The sequence below is a fragment of the Diceros bicornis genome, chromosome 1, assembly GCF_020826845.1.
Source record: "Diceros bicornis minor isolate mBicDic1 chromosome 1, mDicBic1.mat.cur, whole genome shotgun sequence".
NCBI lineage: Eukaryota > Metazoa > Chordata > Mammalia > Perissodactyla > Rhinocerotidae > Diceros > Diceros bicornis.
The window spans coordinates 88,326,617-88,339,554 of record NC_080740.1 but is presented as its reverse complement, the minus strand read 5'-3'; the positions used below and the strand labels follow the sequence as shown (position 1 = coordinate 88,339,554).

The 12,938-nt window shown below is 49.9% G+C and overlaps 1 protein-coding gene across 1 annotated transcript; it reads right to left on the bottom strand.

Moving 5' to 3' along the window:
• Positions 1–280: 280 nt before the first annotated feature.
• Positions 281–6,380, bottom strand: MSX2 (msh homeobox 2). The gene is made up of 2 exons (XM_058546230.1): positions 5,916–6,380; positions 281–2,005 (listed from the first exon to the last, which is right to left on the bottom strand). The coding sequence occupies exons 1-2, from the start codon at positions 6,292–6,294 to the stop codon at positions 1,581–1,583; spliced, it is 804 nt and encodes a 267-aa protein (XP_058402213.1). The 5' UTR covers positions 6,295–6,380; the 3' UTR covers positions 281–1,580.
• Between the last annotated feature and the right edge of the window lie 6,558 nt (positions 6,381–12,938).

Here is a 12,938-nt window from a genome sequence, read left to right as displayed (position 1 = left end):
CACTTCTAGGCTCATCTTTCACTGGAGTTTGAAAACCTAATAGCAATTCCACTTCTTTTCCATGAGTAACACAAGCTGCCAGAGGAAATATTTCAAAGGATTTCGCTATTTTCAATCGACTCTCACCCACGCTGAATCTGGCCACAACTCTTGATTGATTCACATGAAAATCATAACAAAATTCACCAGAGGCCCCCCCCCTCCAGTCTGAGTGGCATTTTTGAGCTACACCCAGCTAAGAGAGCAGGGCCTCTTAAAATAATCGTGAGTTTGGACAAACTTTACTGCAATAAAACAAACGTTTAATTTAATTCAGAATAAGAGATAAGAAATAACTCTTCAATAAAATATATAAAATTATACAAGGCACCCTTTCAAAGGGATGGAAGTATACTGGTGGGGGGTGGGGGAGGGGAGATGGACGGAAAGATGAATATCAGGGAGCTAAATGGGCTGTCTGACAACACCATTTTTAGCAAGTCACAACATGGCTTTACCCTCTGCCCCCGACATGTTACAAAGTATATAAATTTTTCTAATAAGTTTAGCACATACAATAGGTACACACAGAGAAAGCATGATTTTTTTTCTTTCTGGATCTATTCATCGTTCAAGAATATTTAGCATATAGGTAATGGCTACAAGATATTCATTTTTTTAAGCAGAGAATTAACTATACTCCCCCCCCCAAAAAAAATCACCTTTGCAACATGTGAGGGTTGACATACCCAGTATTTCACAGAAACCATCAATTCCTCCCGACATGCTTTAACTTTGCACTCTCCAATTATCTGAAATAGAGTTAAGCAACAGCCTGGAGAGGAATTAGGAAGTACTTCCATTTTCCACCTTACCCCAGGCATTCTCAGGATTCTTCTCATCCTCCTTTTATTGATCTTACAAAAAAAAAGGTGAATCTTGAACAATGAGTAACAATGTGGAGAGGGGGAAAAATAGGGCCAAATATGGTAATATCTAATGAGTTTTTTAAAGCATGTAAAAATGCAAAAACATGAGTCCCTGTTACTTGAAGGAATCTCTCCACAACTACTGTCTATGCATATGGTGTCTAATTCTAATGTGTGTTTTCCATAAGCAAAAGTCAATTATCCCATCAAAATCACCAAATTTCAGCAATTTTAGTAAATAATTTGTCTCCCACTATAAGAAAAAATAACAAATAGACTTAAGCAGTCTCTTTTAGGAAGATGATATATAGAAAAAAGGATATATACGTAAATAAATTTTGCCTTTCAAAATAATTTGAATTTTTACGTCTGCTGTATAAAAATGTTATTATATTTTATTATACATATATTTATATATAAAAACCATCAGAGCCAATCTGTGTGAAAAGAGAAGGGGACATCTGAAAGATCACACCAAGAAAACAGGGCTTGGTGTCTCCAGTCTAAAGAACAAATTTGAACTCTATCTGTGGCCCTGTCTGCCTAGTCGCCTAGGGTGGTGCATGCAAGGTTTGCAGAGCAGGAGCGCTGGCTTGGTACTGCCTTCTTGGAGAGGGAGGGGGGACGCTTTTAAACAAACATCCAACATGGAGTCTATTGAGCTGGTCTTCCTTAGGATAGATGGTACATGCCATATCCCACGGGAGTCGCATAGAGTCCGACGGGCGGGATGGGGAGCACAGGTCTATGGAAAGGGTAGGACGCTCCGTATATGGACGCTGCTTGCAGGGGTGAGTTGATGGGGAAAGGGAGGCTGAAGCCCGAGGGCAGCATAGGTTTTGCAGCCATTTTCAGCTTCTCCAGTTCTGCCTCCTGCAGTCTTTTCGCCTTGGCCCTGCGGTTCTGGAACCAGATTTTGACCTGGGTCTCTGTGAGGTTCAGAGAGCTGGAGAACTCCGCACGCTCTGCAATGGAGAGGTACTGTTTCTGGCGGAACTTGCGCTCCAGAGCAAGGAGCTGGGACGTGGTAAAGGGTGTGCGTGGCTTCCGATTGGTCTTGTGTTTCCGCAGGGTGCAGGTGGTGGGGCTCATGTGTCCTAGAGAACAGAGAGGGGAGTGAATTAGCAAAAGAAAGTGGCTTTCTCTCCAGGTGTGCCTGTGAAGGTCTCCTCTCTTCATCTTTCAAAAAGATATTTCTGTCAAAACTGTGTGTGTGTTTTTTTTGTCGGGGGGGAGTGGTGAAGGATCATGTTTAAATGGATAAATCACTTTATTGAAAAATTTGAGTCTTTTTACAAAAAAAATTAGAAATTTAATGGTGTAATAGAACTTTCTATATGGGAAACAAACATCATTAGAGATAATGGAAATATATCATCTGTGAACAGACCCCACATAAGTCAAGGGAGCTGAGCGTTCTCTGAGAAACAAAACCCCATCTCTTCTGAGCTTAATTTTCCATCTTTAAAATGAGGGTCTGGGTTCATGATAATCCTCATTTCCCTAGGATGCTAAGATAATCACCAATGAGAAGAAAAATGAAAAGTGCCTTATAAACTGGGTTGGTCCCGTCTCTGCACCAGGAAAAGTTGGATTGCATCAGCATTACTTATGGATAACCGTGCAGATAAGGTCTGTGGTAAATTAATAGCATCTTTGGATTTGGGAGCAGCCCCATGCAATAAACAACCACACAGCTGTCATTCCACCCAGTCTGCCGATTATAAAACCTGAACATCATTTTACAGATCTGATGTGGGATAAGTTTCTTGGCTGGGTGCTTCTGTAATATAAACTTTACTAAGGAGGGAAAAATTAGCTCGCCCATAAATGTAAATGTCAGGGGAAATCATGCTGCCTCTGAATTGAGAGCATGTGATGACATCTTAGTCATCTCCTCTATCCATTCTATGGTTTAGAGTGAAACTGTAAATGATTAGTTTGTCGGGGGAATTTAGAAAGAGGGAATAACAAGCAAAACAAAGGTATGCCAACAGCATCCAGGCTCCATATTCAAAATGGATTCAATGATAGGAAGTCATAGGACTAGGCATCCTGGTGCTTCCACAGCTAACTCTGGGCTTCTTTTCCTCGAGGCGAGGCCGGGAGCAGTGTGAAGCTGTGGGACAGAATACTAAACAATTAATTTTCTGCATTTGGCTTTTATGAGCTATGCTAATTTTCCAAATGTAGCCACAGTATTAACTCCAAAGCACTCAGGGGAGAATGTCGCATTTCTTGCTTAGTCACTTCGGTGGCCCAAGAAAGAGTTTACACTTTATACTTCAAGGTGACACAGCACAAGTCCCAACCTGGTCTCCATTTCCAACCAGAAATGGATTTGTCCTAATGTGACATTATTCACCATCACTTTAGTGATGAAAAAGAAAGAGGTAGTGGGTTCTGCAGTCCATCAAAAACCAGAAATCTGGGAGAGGGATGGGTGAGAAACCACCACAGAAGTCTAGACTTTTACATATGCTAATCCCTAAATAAGCCAGAGAACTGGGGCGCCTAATTCTTAATTTACAAATTAACTAACTACACCACCTGAGACTCACAGACCTGTGGAATTCTCACCCTTCACAAACCTGGCCTGGCTATCAGGAGGACCCAGCTGTCTCTGCTCAGATACCAAGCTCCTAGCGTCCACCCTTGATCCTGCTCTCCATTTGGAAGCAACTCCGTGCCTGAGAACGGTCACTGCAGCTGCTCTTAGAGGCTGCATTTGAATTATGAAATCCCAGTGACAGGGACTGCACATGTGTATCAAAGCCATAAAGCTATGGGGCTTCCTCCCAGCACACCACTCCCCTTCCCACCCCCACCCCATTTTAAACCAGCCAGAGGAAGGATGCGATTATACAAAGCAAAACAGCATTTATCCTACTTCCTCCGAATAACAAAACCAGGCTCGGGCGGGTGGCTCGCTCCCGCCCCAGGCTCCGTCTCTAGGCACTCCCTGGACCCACCGCTCCTACCACAGGGCTCCCCTGCCATCTCCAGGCCCAAAGCACCAATGACCCACTTTTTGTTTAAAATTAAAGTCTTTCTCAGAATCTCCAATTTTTCTCATGGGAAGGTCATATCCAGGGCCCAATGCTTCCTTACCTAGCAGGGAAGCTCCAGGATACTACATGGCAGGGATGTTTACAGAGCAAGTTGGGAATGGCCATCCAGAACCCTGAGGCCTAAGGAAGTGGGGATTTCTGACCTCTGGACATCACTACCTGTAAGGCCTGAATCTTTGATGTGCCCCTGGGCATTGACCCAGGCCTAGGAGTACAAGGGCACTCAATATTTGTCAAACAAATTAAGTCCCTAAGGTTTCTGACCGTCTGTTTCACCACCAATAACATGGATAAATATCCATCCTGCAGTGTGCTTCAGAGTGCTAGATTTTAGAACGCCCAGAGCCCTATCTGCCACCAAGTAGGTGATCATTAAATGTTCCCAAGGTTTTCTTGTCAAGTGCAAATTCGGTGTGCGCCGATTCCTCTGAACTCTGCAGAAATGTCCTCATCTGTTACCAGGAGGCTGGCTGCTGCCACACAGAAATCAGATAAGACAGTATGGTGAAAAGTGCTATAAAACACTGTGCAAACTTGAGTTTAAATTCCTTGAGTCCTTAATCTCCACGCCCTTTGAATCTTTTGGAGTTTCTAACAGGGTGGAGAGAGATGCCAGAGGGGATAGCCACTGATGCCTGGTTTTGTGTGTCTTGAATCTTGAGGGCTGACTGGAGAAATGGAGAAAGATATGGTTTTCTTGGCTTTGGAAAAAGTCCCTCCACAGGCCCCCTCTTCTCACCTTCCCTAGTGGTACAGTGAGGATGGGGAAATCTTAAAGGCCAGGAGGCAGAAGTAAAAGGAGCTCTAGGGAATGACTTCCCCAAGTGGCAGAAGGATCCAGTGCTCCAAAATGGATGCTGAAGCGGGAGGAGCAGTCGGCTTTCCTGGGCCTGACTCTCCACTCCCACCTCATGGGCAGGAAGCAGGGTACAGGTGTGTCGACCTCTGCTTGGTCTCTCTGGGGAAAGGGATTAAAGGCTGCCAGCGCGACGTACAGAGGACAGGGCTTGGACACCAGGCCCCCTGGCCAATTCAGCCACTGTTGGTGACCTGAGTCAAGCAAGTTCAGTCCTCTTCAAGTCTGAGCATATGAAAATGGGGCGAACCACAGGCCCCGAGCCTCTGCCCACACTTCGGGGTTCCAATGAAGATCTGGACCAGGTGAACTAATGAGCATCACTGTAAACTCGCAAGCGCTGCTGGAATGCTGTTATTACTATGAGCAAAAGGAGACTGCGCGCTTCTGACCCTAGCCCGCTCCCGGCGAAGCTCAGAACCTCGCCAGCGAGGTGCCGGCCGCGGGGACGACTGGGAGACATTTCCTCGCCGCATCAGTCTCTGCCACCACCCCTTCGTGGGATCCTGCTTCGACACCCGCGAGATCCACGGAAGTTGATTTCTACCCAATGTCGGGTTAGATTTCAGTTAGCTCATCTTTAAAATGAGGGCGCACGTAGCAGAGTTGTGAACTTTGAGAGGAAGTAAGATACCTCGCCTCCGCCTGGCACATTTTCGAGTGCTCATTAAACGTGGATCCCCCTTCACTCTCCAGAGACCCCAGTGGACACTGAAACAAAAATAAGCGAAGTGGCCGGAGCGCTGGGCTGAAGGCTAAAGAAACCGGACAACCAAGCGACCCCGCAAACCCAGCCGGGGTTCGCACTCAAAGACCAGGGAGTCCGCAATAGTGTTGAACACTCTGCACAGCTTGGGGATCCCGAACAGGCGCTGCGCGGATGTTACCCGGAGGGTGTCTCGGATGCAGCCGGGGCGCTGAATTATGGGGATATCAAGGAGTCAAGCACTGCTATGCTTGTTTCCGGGGTACATAGTGCAGAGGGGTCTCCGTATCCCCAGCCTGGAATACCGGCCCCCAGCTCCCTCCAGTACCCCACGCCCCCGTCTGCCCCTTGCCCCGGCGCGGGCGCGCACTCACTTGGCGGCGGCGAGTATCTGCCGGGTTCCTGCATCCACGCCGCTCCGTCTTCTGAATTTTCCGACTTGACCGAGGCGGTCTCGAAGGGCTTGACCAGGGGCCCGGGGCTGTGCGCTTCCCGGGCGCCGTGTCCGGGCAGCAGCAGTGGCCGCAGGGTGGCCCCGGCGGAGGCGCTTTCGGCCGGCAGTGGGGACGCCTCCTTGGGCGGCTTCTTGTCCGACATGAGCGCCTCCACGCTGAAGGGCAGGCTGGAGACCTTGACGCGGCGCTCCTCTGCGGGCCCCTCGGCGCCCCCAGGCCCCGGGCCGGGCCCGGCCACCATCGCCGGGCCTTCCTCATCAGACGAAAACAGGTCATTGCCTTTGGACGGAGAAGCCATGACTTCTCTGCCCTACGTAGCTCCCAACGCGCGACTCCGCCGGCAACCCGGCAGCGGCGACTCAAACTTTTTTGGGGGGAGACGGGAGGGGCGCGCCGGGAGCCGTGCCTTTCCTCCAAGGGGAAGTGGGAGACTCGGCCCAGCCAATCCGCGCCGGGCCTGGCGCTGACGCCACAGACGCTCGCCTCCTACTGGCTCTTCTGGAAGAGGCTCGGGCCTTTTTTTTTTTTTTTTTTCTGTTTGAAATAAATTAGGAGTTAATTACAGGAGCAGTCAGCAGAGTTGTTATTAGGCGATCCCTCAAGGGTTATAATCACACCAAAACTGAAAAGTCTAAGGCGTAATTAAGGCCGATTATTTAAAGAGGAAGTTCGCCTAGTCCCATTTCTTCTGTCTTTTGACCTCTCTTTTTAAGGTACCCCGCGCCTATACCACTCCCACCCTACGCCCCCCACCGCCACAACACCTTTAAAATCTGCAACTGACATGGCAAAAACATTTATGAAGCTCCTACTATGCGCCAAGACGAGGCTAACTTTGCAACTTTGGGAGTCGGCACTGAAAACGCGGGCCAGTATCCCTGCTAAAGGAAATAATCCACGCACGGCGCTAAAACGAGTACTTCGCTGTTAGCAAGTGCCCAACAGCGTCCGCTATTGCTATAACTCCGCCAAAAGAACAGCGGCTGCAGGGAGCCCGAGGGGTGGTCAGGCGCTGCTCTCCCCCAGATAGTTCCGAGTAGACAATGTAAACCAGTGGTCCCCATCTCTTCCACTCAAAAACAAAACCAGCGCACTCGTAGAAACTTGGAATTCGCGTGTTTTCTTTTCCCTGAATCTCCTCTCTGGGCGGCATCCGGATCAGACCTTTTTCTCAAGACTGCGTGCATTGTGTGTTCGTGCGTTTGTTTGAGCCTATGTTTGTCGTGTGTGCTTGGGTGCCAGTGTTTACCTTTAAGGGGGAGGGGGAGTGAGGAAAGGGCGCCGATAATATCTAGTGTTTCCTTCCCCCTTGCAAATCTCAGAAATACCGGGTTCCAAGTTTGCACACCCCCGGCCTGTGCACCTTTTTGGGAAGCACATTTTTATTCATTGCACCTGGTTTAAAAAGGAAAAAAAAGATATCTTCACCCTACCCCAAATTATACCTTAAGTAATTACATCTCAAAGCCTTAGCGATGACTGTCTCAGTCCAGGGAAGGAGAGAGAGCGCGGCCAGTGCGCGGAGGCCTCGGATCTCTCCGCAGGCCGCAGGCTGAGACGGATTGCTTCAAATGACCGTTTCCAGGCTGCAACTGCTTTTTCTATATCTGAGCGATTATCCCGCAAGTGATGAGGTAAATAGGAGTCTCCTGGTTCAGGGCCTTGCGCACAGCCGATGCTTGCTAAACAGTTCCCACAGCCTCGGATGGAAGGGACATTGTTTTTCATTACTGAAATGACCAAGGTTTGGAGGCCACCTCCCAGTTCAAGAGGCTTCGAAACTTGACTCCCAGACCCACTTCCCAGACCACCTTTCTGATGCACTGTTTCCTTCACCCCAAACCACTGCCTGGAATGAAACTGTGCTGGCCCAGGATAACCAGAATAGGCATTATCTGAATTTAGAGGATAAAAATAATCTGCACTGGCCAGATAATTCAGTTTTATTAGAAATGGTCCTGAAAAAGTTAAAAAGTACATAAGTCCTAACCACAGTCTTCTAAAACCTCTCAGTCCCTCTCCCACCACTAGCAACAAACACATTCTTTTTTATTTTTCCCAACAAAGTGGAAGCTCAGAGAAAGTTTAAAAGAAAAAAAAAAAGCAACCACAACTATGAAAGCTATCTGGAGATATATGCATTTTCCCCTTGAGTCATACTGATGATAGCTTGATATGCATCTCAAATAGAGTACAGGTAAATCCAGATTCAGTTCTGTGCTTTCTGGAGGTACCCAGCAAGGTGCAGGCTATATATTTTGGAAGCAAACCTGAAATTCGTTTAGCCTTCAGCTGCCAAAGTGTACAAAAGGGTTCAGTTTTCAGTTGGGCTGTACCCAGCCACTGTTCTGTAATTGTTCCTGAAAACTCCCTGTTAATATTTGTCAATTTAGATGCACACAAGCTCACTCCTGGGAAATTAAAAAAATCAATACTACTAGAGCTCTTTTACTTGGATGAAATTTCTGGGAGAGGGGAAGCCAAGTTCCCCTCCCTACTCTCCGGTCCTGGTGTCCAGGTAGAGAAATAAATATTATGAGGCCAGAAATAGGAAAATAGTAGAGATTAAAAAAATAAATAACTGGTTTTCAAAGCCAGGGTGCCAAGCTCGGCCAAGAGCACGAGATACCCAGGGGGCAACCAGCCTGCCCACCTTGTCTTCTGTCTGCTGGGAAAAGAGTGGGACTTCCACACAACTCTAACCCTTTACGGAAAGCCCCATCTGTGCATTTGCTCCTCGTTGGCTGCGTTTTCAGAACATTTTATTTGCCTCTTCCTAACCGCGTGACCTTGGGCGCTTTACTTCGCCTCCCTTAGCCTGCTTTTTATCTCTAAAACGAGAGATAATAACCCCTACCTAGGATGGCTCTTGTGGTAATTAAATTCAATAAGCTACATAAAGCAACTAGAAGGTGTAGGGGATAAATAAAAAAATGACTGTATATCAAAAGCATATGATTGCATTATCGAATGCTTTCTCTCTGCCAGATATCCAAAACGAGGCGCATCACCCGCCTTCACCGAGTTCACAGTAGGTTCTTTGTAAAATCTCGGGGTCTGAGAATTTGGCTCGGCCTGAAAAGTGTGTAGTCCCTTAGCGAGGACTGGCTTTGGCACTTCGGGGGCATTCAATAAAGGTTAGTTCCCGGTGACACATTCGCAGGCAGAAAAATGGGGTTCCAATCTGAACTCACTAAGCGTCAACTCTGCGCGACGCTTCAGTACCTGGACCTGTCCTCCAGGATCTCATTTGTTTCTTCCAACACGCCGCTCTGGGCGGAGATAATTTTCCGTATTTTACAGATGAAGAGCCTAAGGCTAGGAAGCGCTAAGTGTGCTGCGCAAGGTCAAGCAGGTAGGAGGTGGAGGACCCGGGGATCCCCCTGCCCTGCACAGGCCCCTGCGAGCAGACCCCCAGCCCTCCGCGTCCCGCGCTCCCCGCGGCATTTCGCACGCGCCCGGGCCCTGAGTGGGGCAGCCGCGCACGCGCACCGCAGGTCCCGATGCGAAAACACTCCTTGCAAACTGTGGAGGACGGCGCGCGGACGGCAACGATTGCAACCCCCAGGACCGATCGCTGAATCCTGGCAGTTAGGGGGAGGCGGGGGAGGGGCGGGGGAGGGGGCTGTAGACGGGCCAGGGTTGCGGGCAGGCGCCAGGCGCGGGGAGATGAAAGGCGGGCTCGGGGGAAGGGGCTGCGCCGGGTGACCGGCTCCAGCCGCGCCGGGCGCCCCGCCCCCGCTGCCCCGGGCAGAGGCGGCTGCCCGCGCCGGAGCCGCGTTAATTGCTCTCGGCCCCGGCACTCAGCCTGCGCGGAGCCGGGACAACCTCGCTCCAGGAGGAATGACAATTCGCCCTAATGGGACAACCTCGCTCCCAGAGGAGTGACAATTCCTCCTAATGGGCCGCTCGTTAGCGGCCTATTCTCCCGAACCCGGGTATCAGAAGCGGGCAGACAAACGGGCGCCAATGTCCGCCTGGAATTCCACAACACCGCTCCCCATCCCCCCCAACCCCCTAAGGCTTTCGCTGTGTGACCTCGGGCAAAAGACTGCTCCTCTCTGAGCTCATTTTTATTACCTGTGCAGTGCGGAGTAGGAATGAGGACGATCAGACTTCCATGGGCGCGGCATGTTTCTAGGCATCTGAGCGATCTCTCTCCGAGTTACAGAGCGGGAAAGGGGTAGACCAGCATTCAGGGGCGCTGCTTGAGGTTCTTGGGGGTAGGGAGGACAAATCCCTTGCTTGTAACATTCTAGACCCTCAAACCCGTTTTTTAAGGCCCCCGCCTAGCCCACTGAGGTCAGGACCCGGGTCCGAGCCGGGACTGGAGAGCAGGGGCCTTTGCCAGAGCTCTCAGCAGATTGCATGAGGCTGCCTGAGGCCTGAGCTTTCACTGGCTCCCCATTTTACGGATGAAGAAGTCGAGGCGCAGACAGGAGAGACGCTGGCCTGAGATCTGATGTGGGCCGAGCCTAATTCTACAGCGTTCCCCTGGAAGAAGCCTACGACAAGGACGTCCTCAGGGGGAGGGAAGGAATGGCGACAGACGCTGTGCTTCCCTGTGGGTCCGCTGCCTGGAGAGGGATGGGCCAGTTCTGGGAGACTTCCAGTTGTTCCTCACAGCAAGTGTGAGGGTTGAGAAAGGGGCAAGAGCCTCTCAGTTCTTCCGTAGTTCTGCATTCAGATCCAGGCCCTACTTCTTACCATTTGCCACCATCACCGCCCTGGGCCCCAGTAACGTCTTTGAGAAAATGGGCATGCTACTGCTCAGCCTGCAGGGCTGCTGGTGAGGACTGGATGAGAAAGCTTACAAAGACAGGAAGCACAGAGCCTGGCTGCAACAGGCCCCCGCAGCTCAGGAGGGGCTGCAGCAGTTCTGCCTCCTGCCTCCTGGAGCTTTCAACAGGGCTGAGCCACTTGTTTGCTGGGAGACTCTGGATAAGTCACTTAACCCTTCTGCACCTTGATTTCCTCATCTGTAATATGGGAGTGTCTGGCATTCAGTAAATGTTGAATATTATCATTTCTTAAATCATTATTGATACTATTTTTTCCCTCCCTTTTCACATCTGGATGATTTGAGGCATGAGACTGCAACTTTTTTGAACCCGTCCCGCCCCCCTTTTTTTCCTCTATAAAATGTGAAGAACTACCCACCTCTTGAGAAGGAAGCAGACTGGCAACTCTGCGGAGTGAGGGGTGGAGATTAAGGGAAGAAGAAATGGTTTAGACAAATAGCACGGAGTAGCTCTTGTTTCCCAGCCCCTGGGCCCAGCTTGCTGGCACGTGCACTGGAGGAAGCTTCCCAGGAGCGCGTCCAGGCCCGGATTTGTCTGCACAGAAAGACCCGAAGGGCTCCCTGGAAGAGGTGGTTCCAGGAAGCTGGGTGGCTGCAGTCCTAGGGAACCAGTCCAGCCATCCAGATGGCACCGAGGGGATCCTGCCCTGCCATTCACAAATCTCTGCACCCCCCTTCTCTGTTTGCCCATCTGTAAAACCAGAAAAACCACCCATACTGGGTTGGGCTGAGATGAGGTTTGATCCAGGGTTCAGTAACTGTCAGCTCCCTCTATTCCTCAAGCAACCCTGTGATGTAGGGGCCCTAATTCCTCCTTAAGGAGGAGAAAATTGAAGCTTAAGGCTTGATAAGAGTTTTTCACAACTAGTAAATACCTGGCAGAGATGCAAATCAAGGTTTGGCTGATTCTTAAATTTATGTATTTTGCCTGAGGCAGAAGTTGTTGTAAAGGTGGGAGGAGAGGCATCTGGAATTGCTCACAGCAATGAAGTATCTACTTATTTCCATTTTCTTCCAACTTGACAGATGGGACTGTGGAGTCTGGGGTGGGCTAGAGGAGTAGTGGGGGCACCCTGCAGTATGGATTCCCAAATAGTTGGGCAGGAATCTGAAATCTGTCTTATTCAGCAGCCTCCAAATTGTTTCAGCTTCAGAACACAGCCGACTGGGCATAGGGAGGAGAGAAAAAGGAAATTTGGGGAGTAACTTAATGGACATAATTATATTTTTTAATTAAGGAAAACAATCTCTTCTAGTTGCTCCGCTCCCGGCTGCCTGGTGAGGAATAAGCAAGGTTTGCTTTACCTGGAGGATGAAGACAATTAGAAGCAATTATTCTAAATTTTGTTAGTCATTTCTAGGAGAGAGGGTGGGGTGTTGGAGCTGGGCCCCAGGCTTCTGCCAGCCTTGGGAGGGAGCTGCAGGTCTCCCTGGGCAGGAAGGGCCCCTCCTCGCGGTCACGTGGAAGCTGCCCATCTTGAGCTTTAGGCTGCGCAGAGCGCCTTCACTCCAACATTGCACTTGGCTCCTTAGGATTGCACTGGGGCGCCGAGATTCCCCCCTCTCTCCTGCTCCCTCTCGGGGCCTCTACGCCTTCTTGTCTATCACCCCATTTCACCGAAGAGGTAACAGCAGCTCAGAGAGGCACGGCCACTTGCCAGAGGTCACAAAGGGAGTCAGGCGGGATAGTGCTTCGGTTCAGGCCCCAGAGCCACCCTGCCCCTTCCAGCCTCAAGGACTCTGTGATGCGGAGATCCGGCGTCCCTGGGCCTGGCTCCACGGAGGTCTGATTTCGGGGTCCCTGGGATTTGTCATGAGCTGGTAGAACTGTGTCCGATGCCCGGAAGAGCCTCTGGCACAGTGAGGGGCTCAATAAATATTGGCTGAGTAAATGAATAAATCCAGGAATGGACATAGTGGCGGAGACTGAAGGGGCCGCTCACCAGGCTCCAAAGGTCGCCTTCCCAGTGACTTGGAATGAACCTTGAGTTGTGAGGGATGGTCTCCGTGTCTTAACCATTGGAACCAACACTGGATTCTTGCGGGGAGGGGAGAGATTTTTTAGTTGTTCGCAAGGAAAAGCTGAGCGCTCATTCCAACCCAGACCCTTAACTCACCAGCCTTTCAATTAATCTTCACGC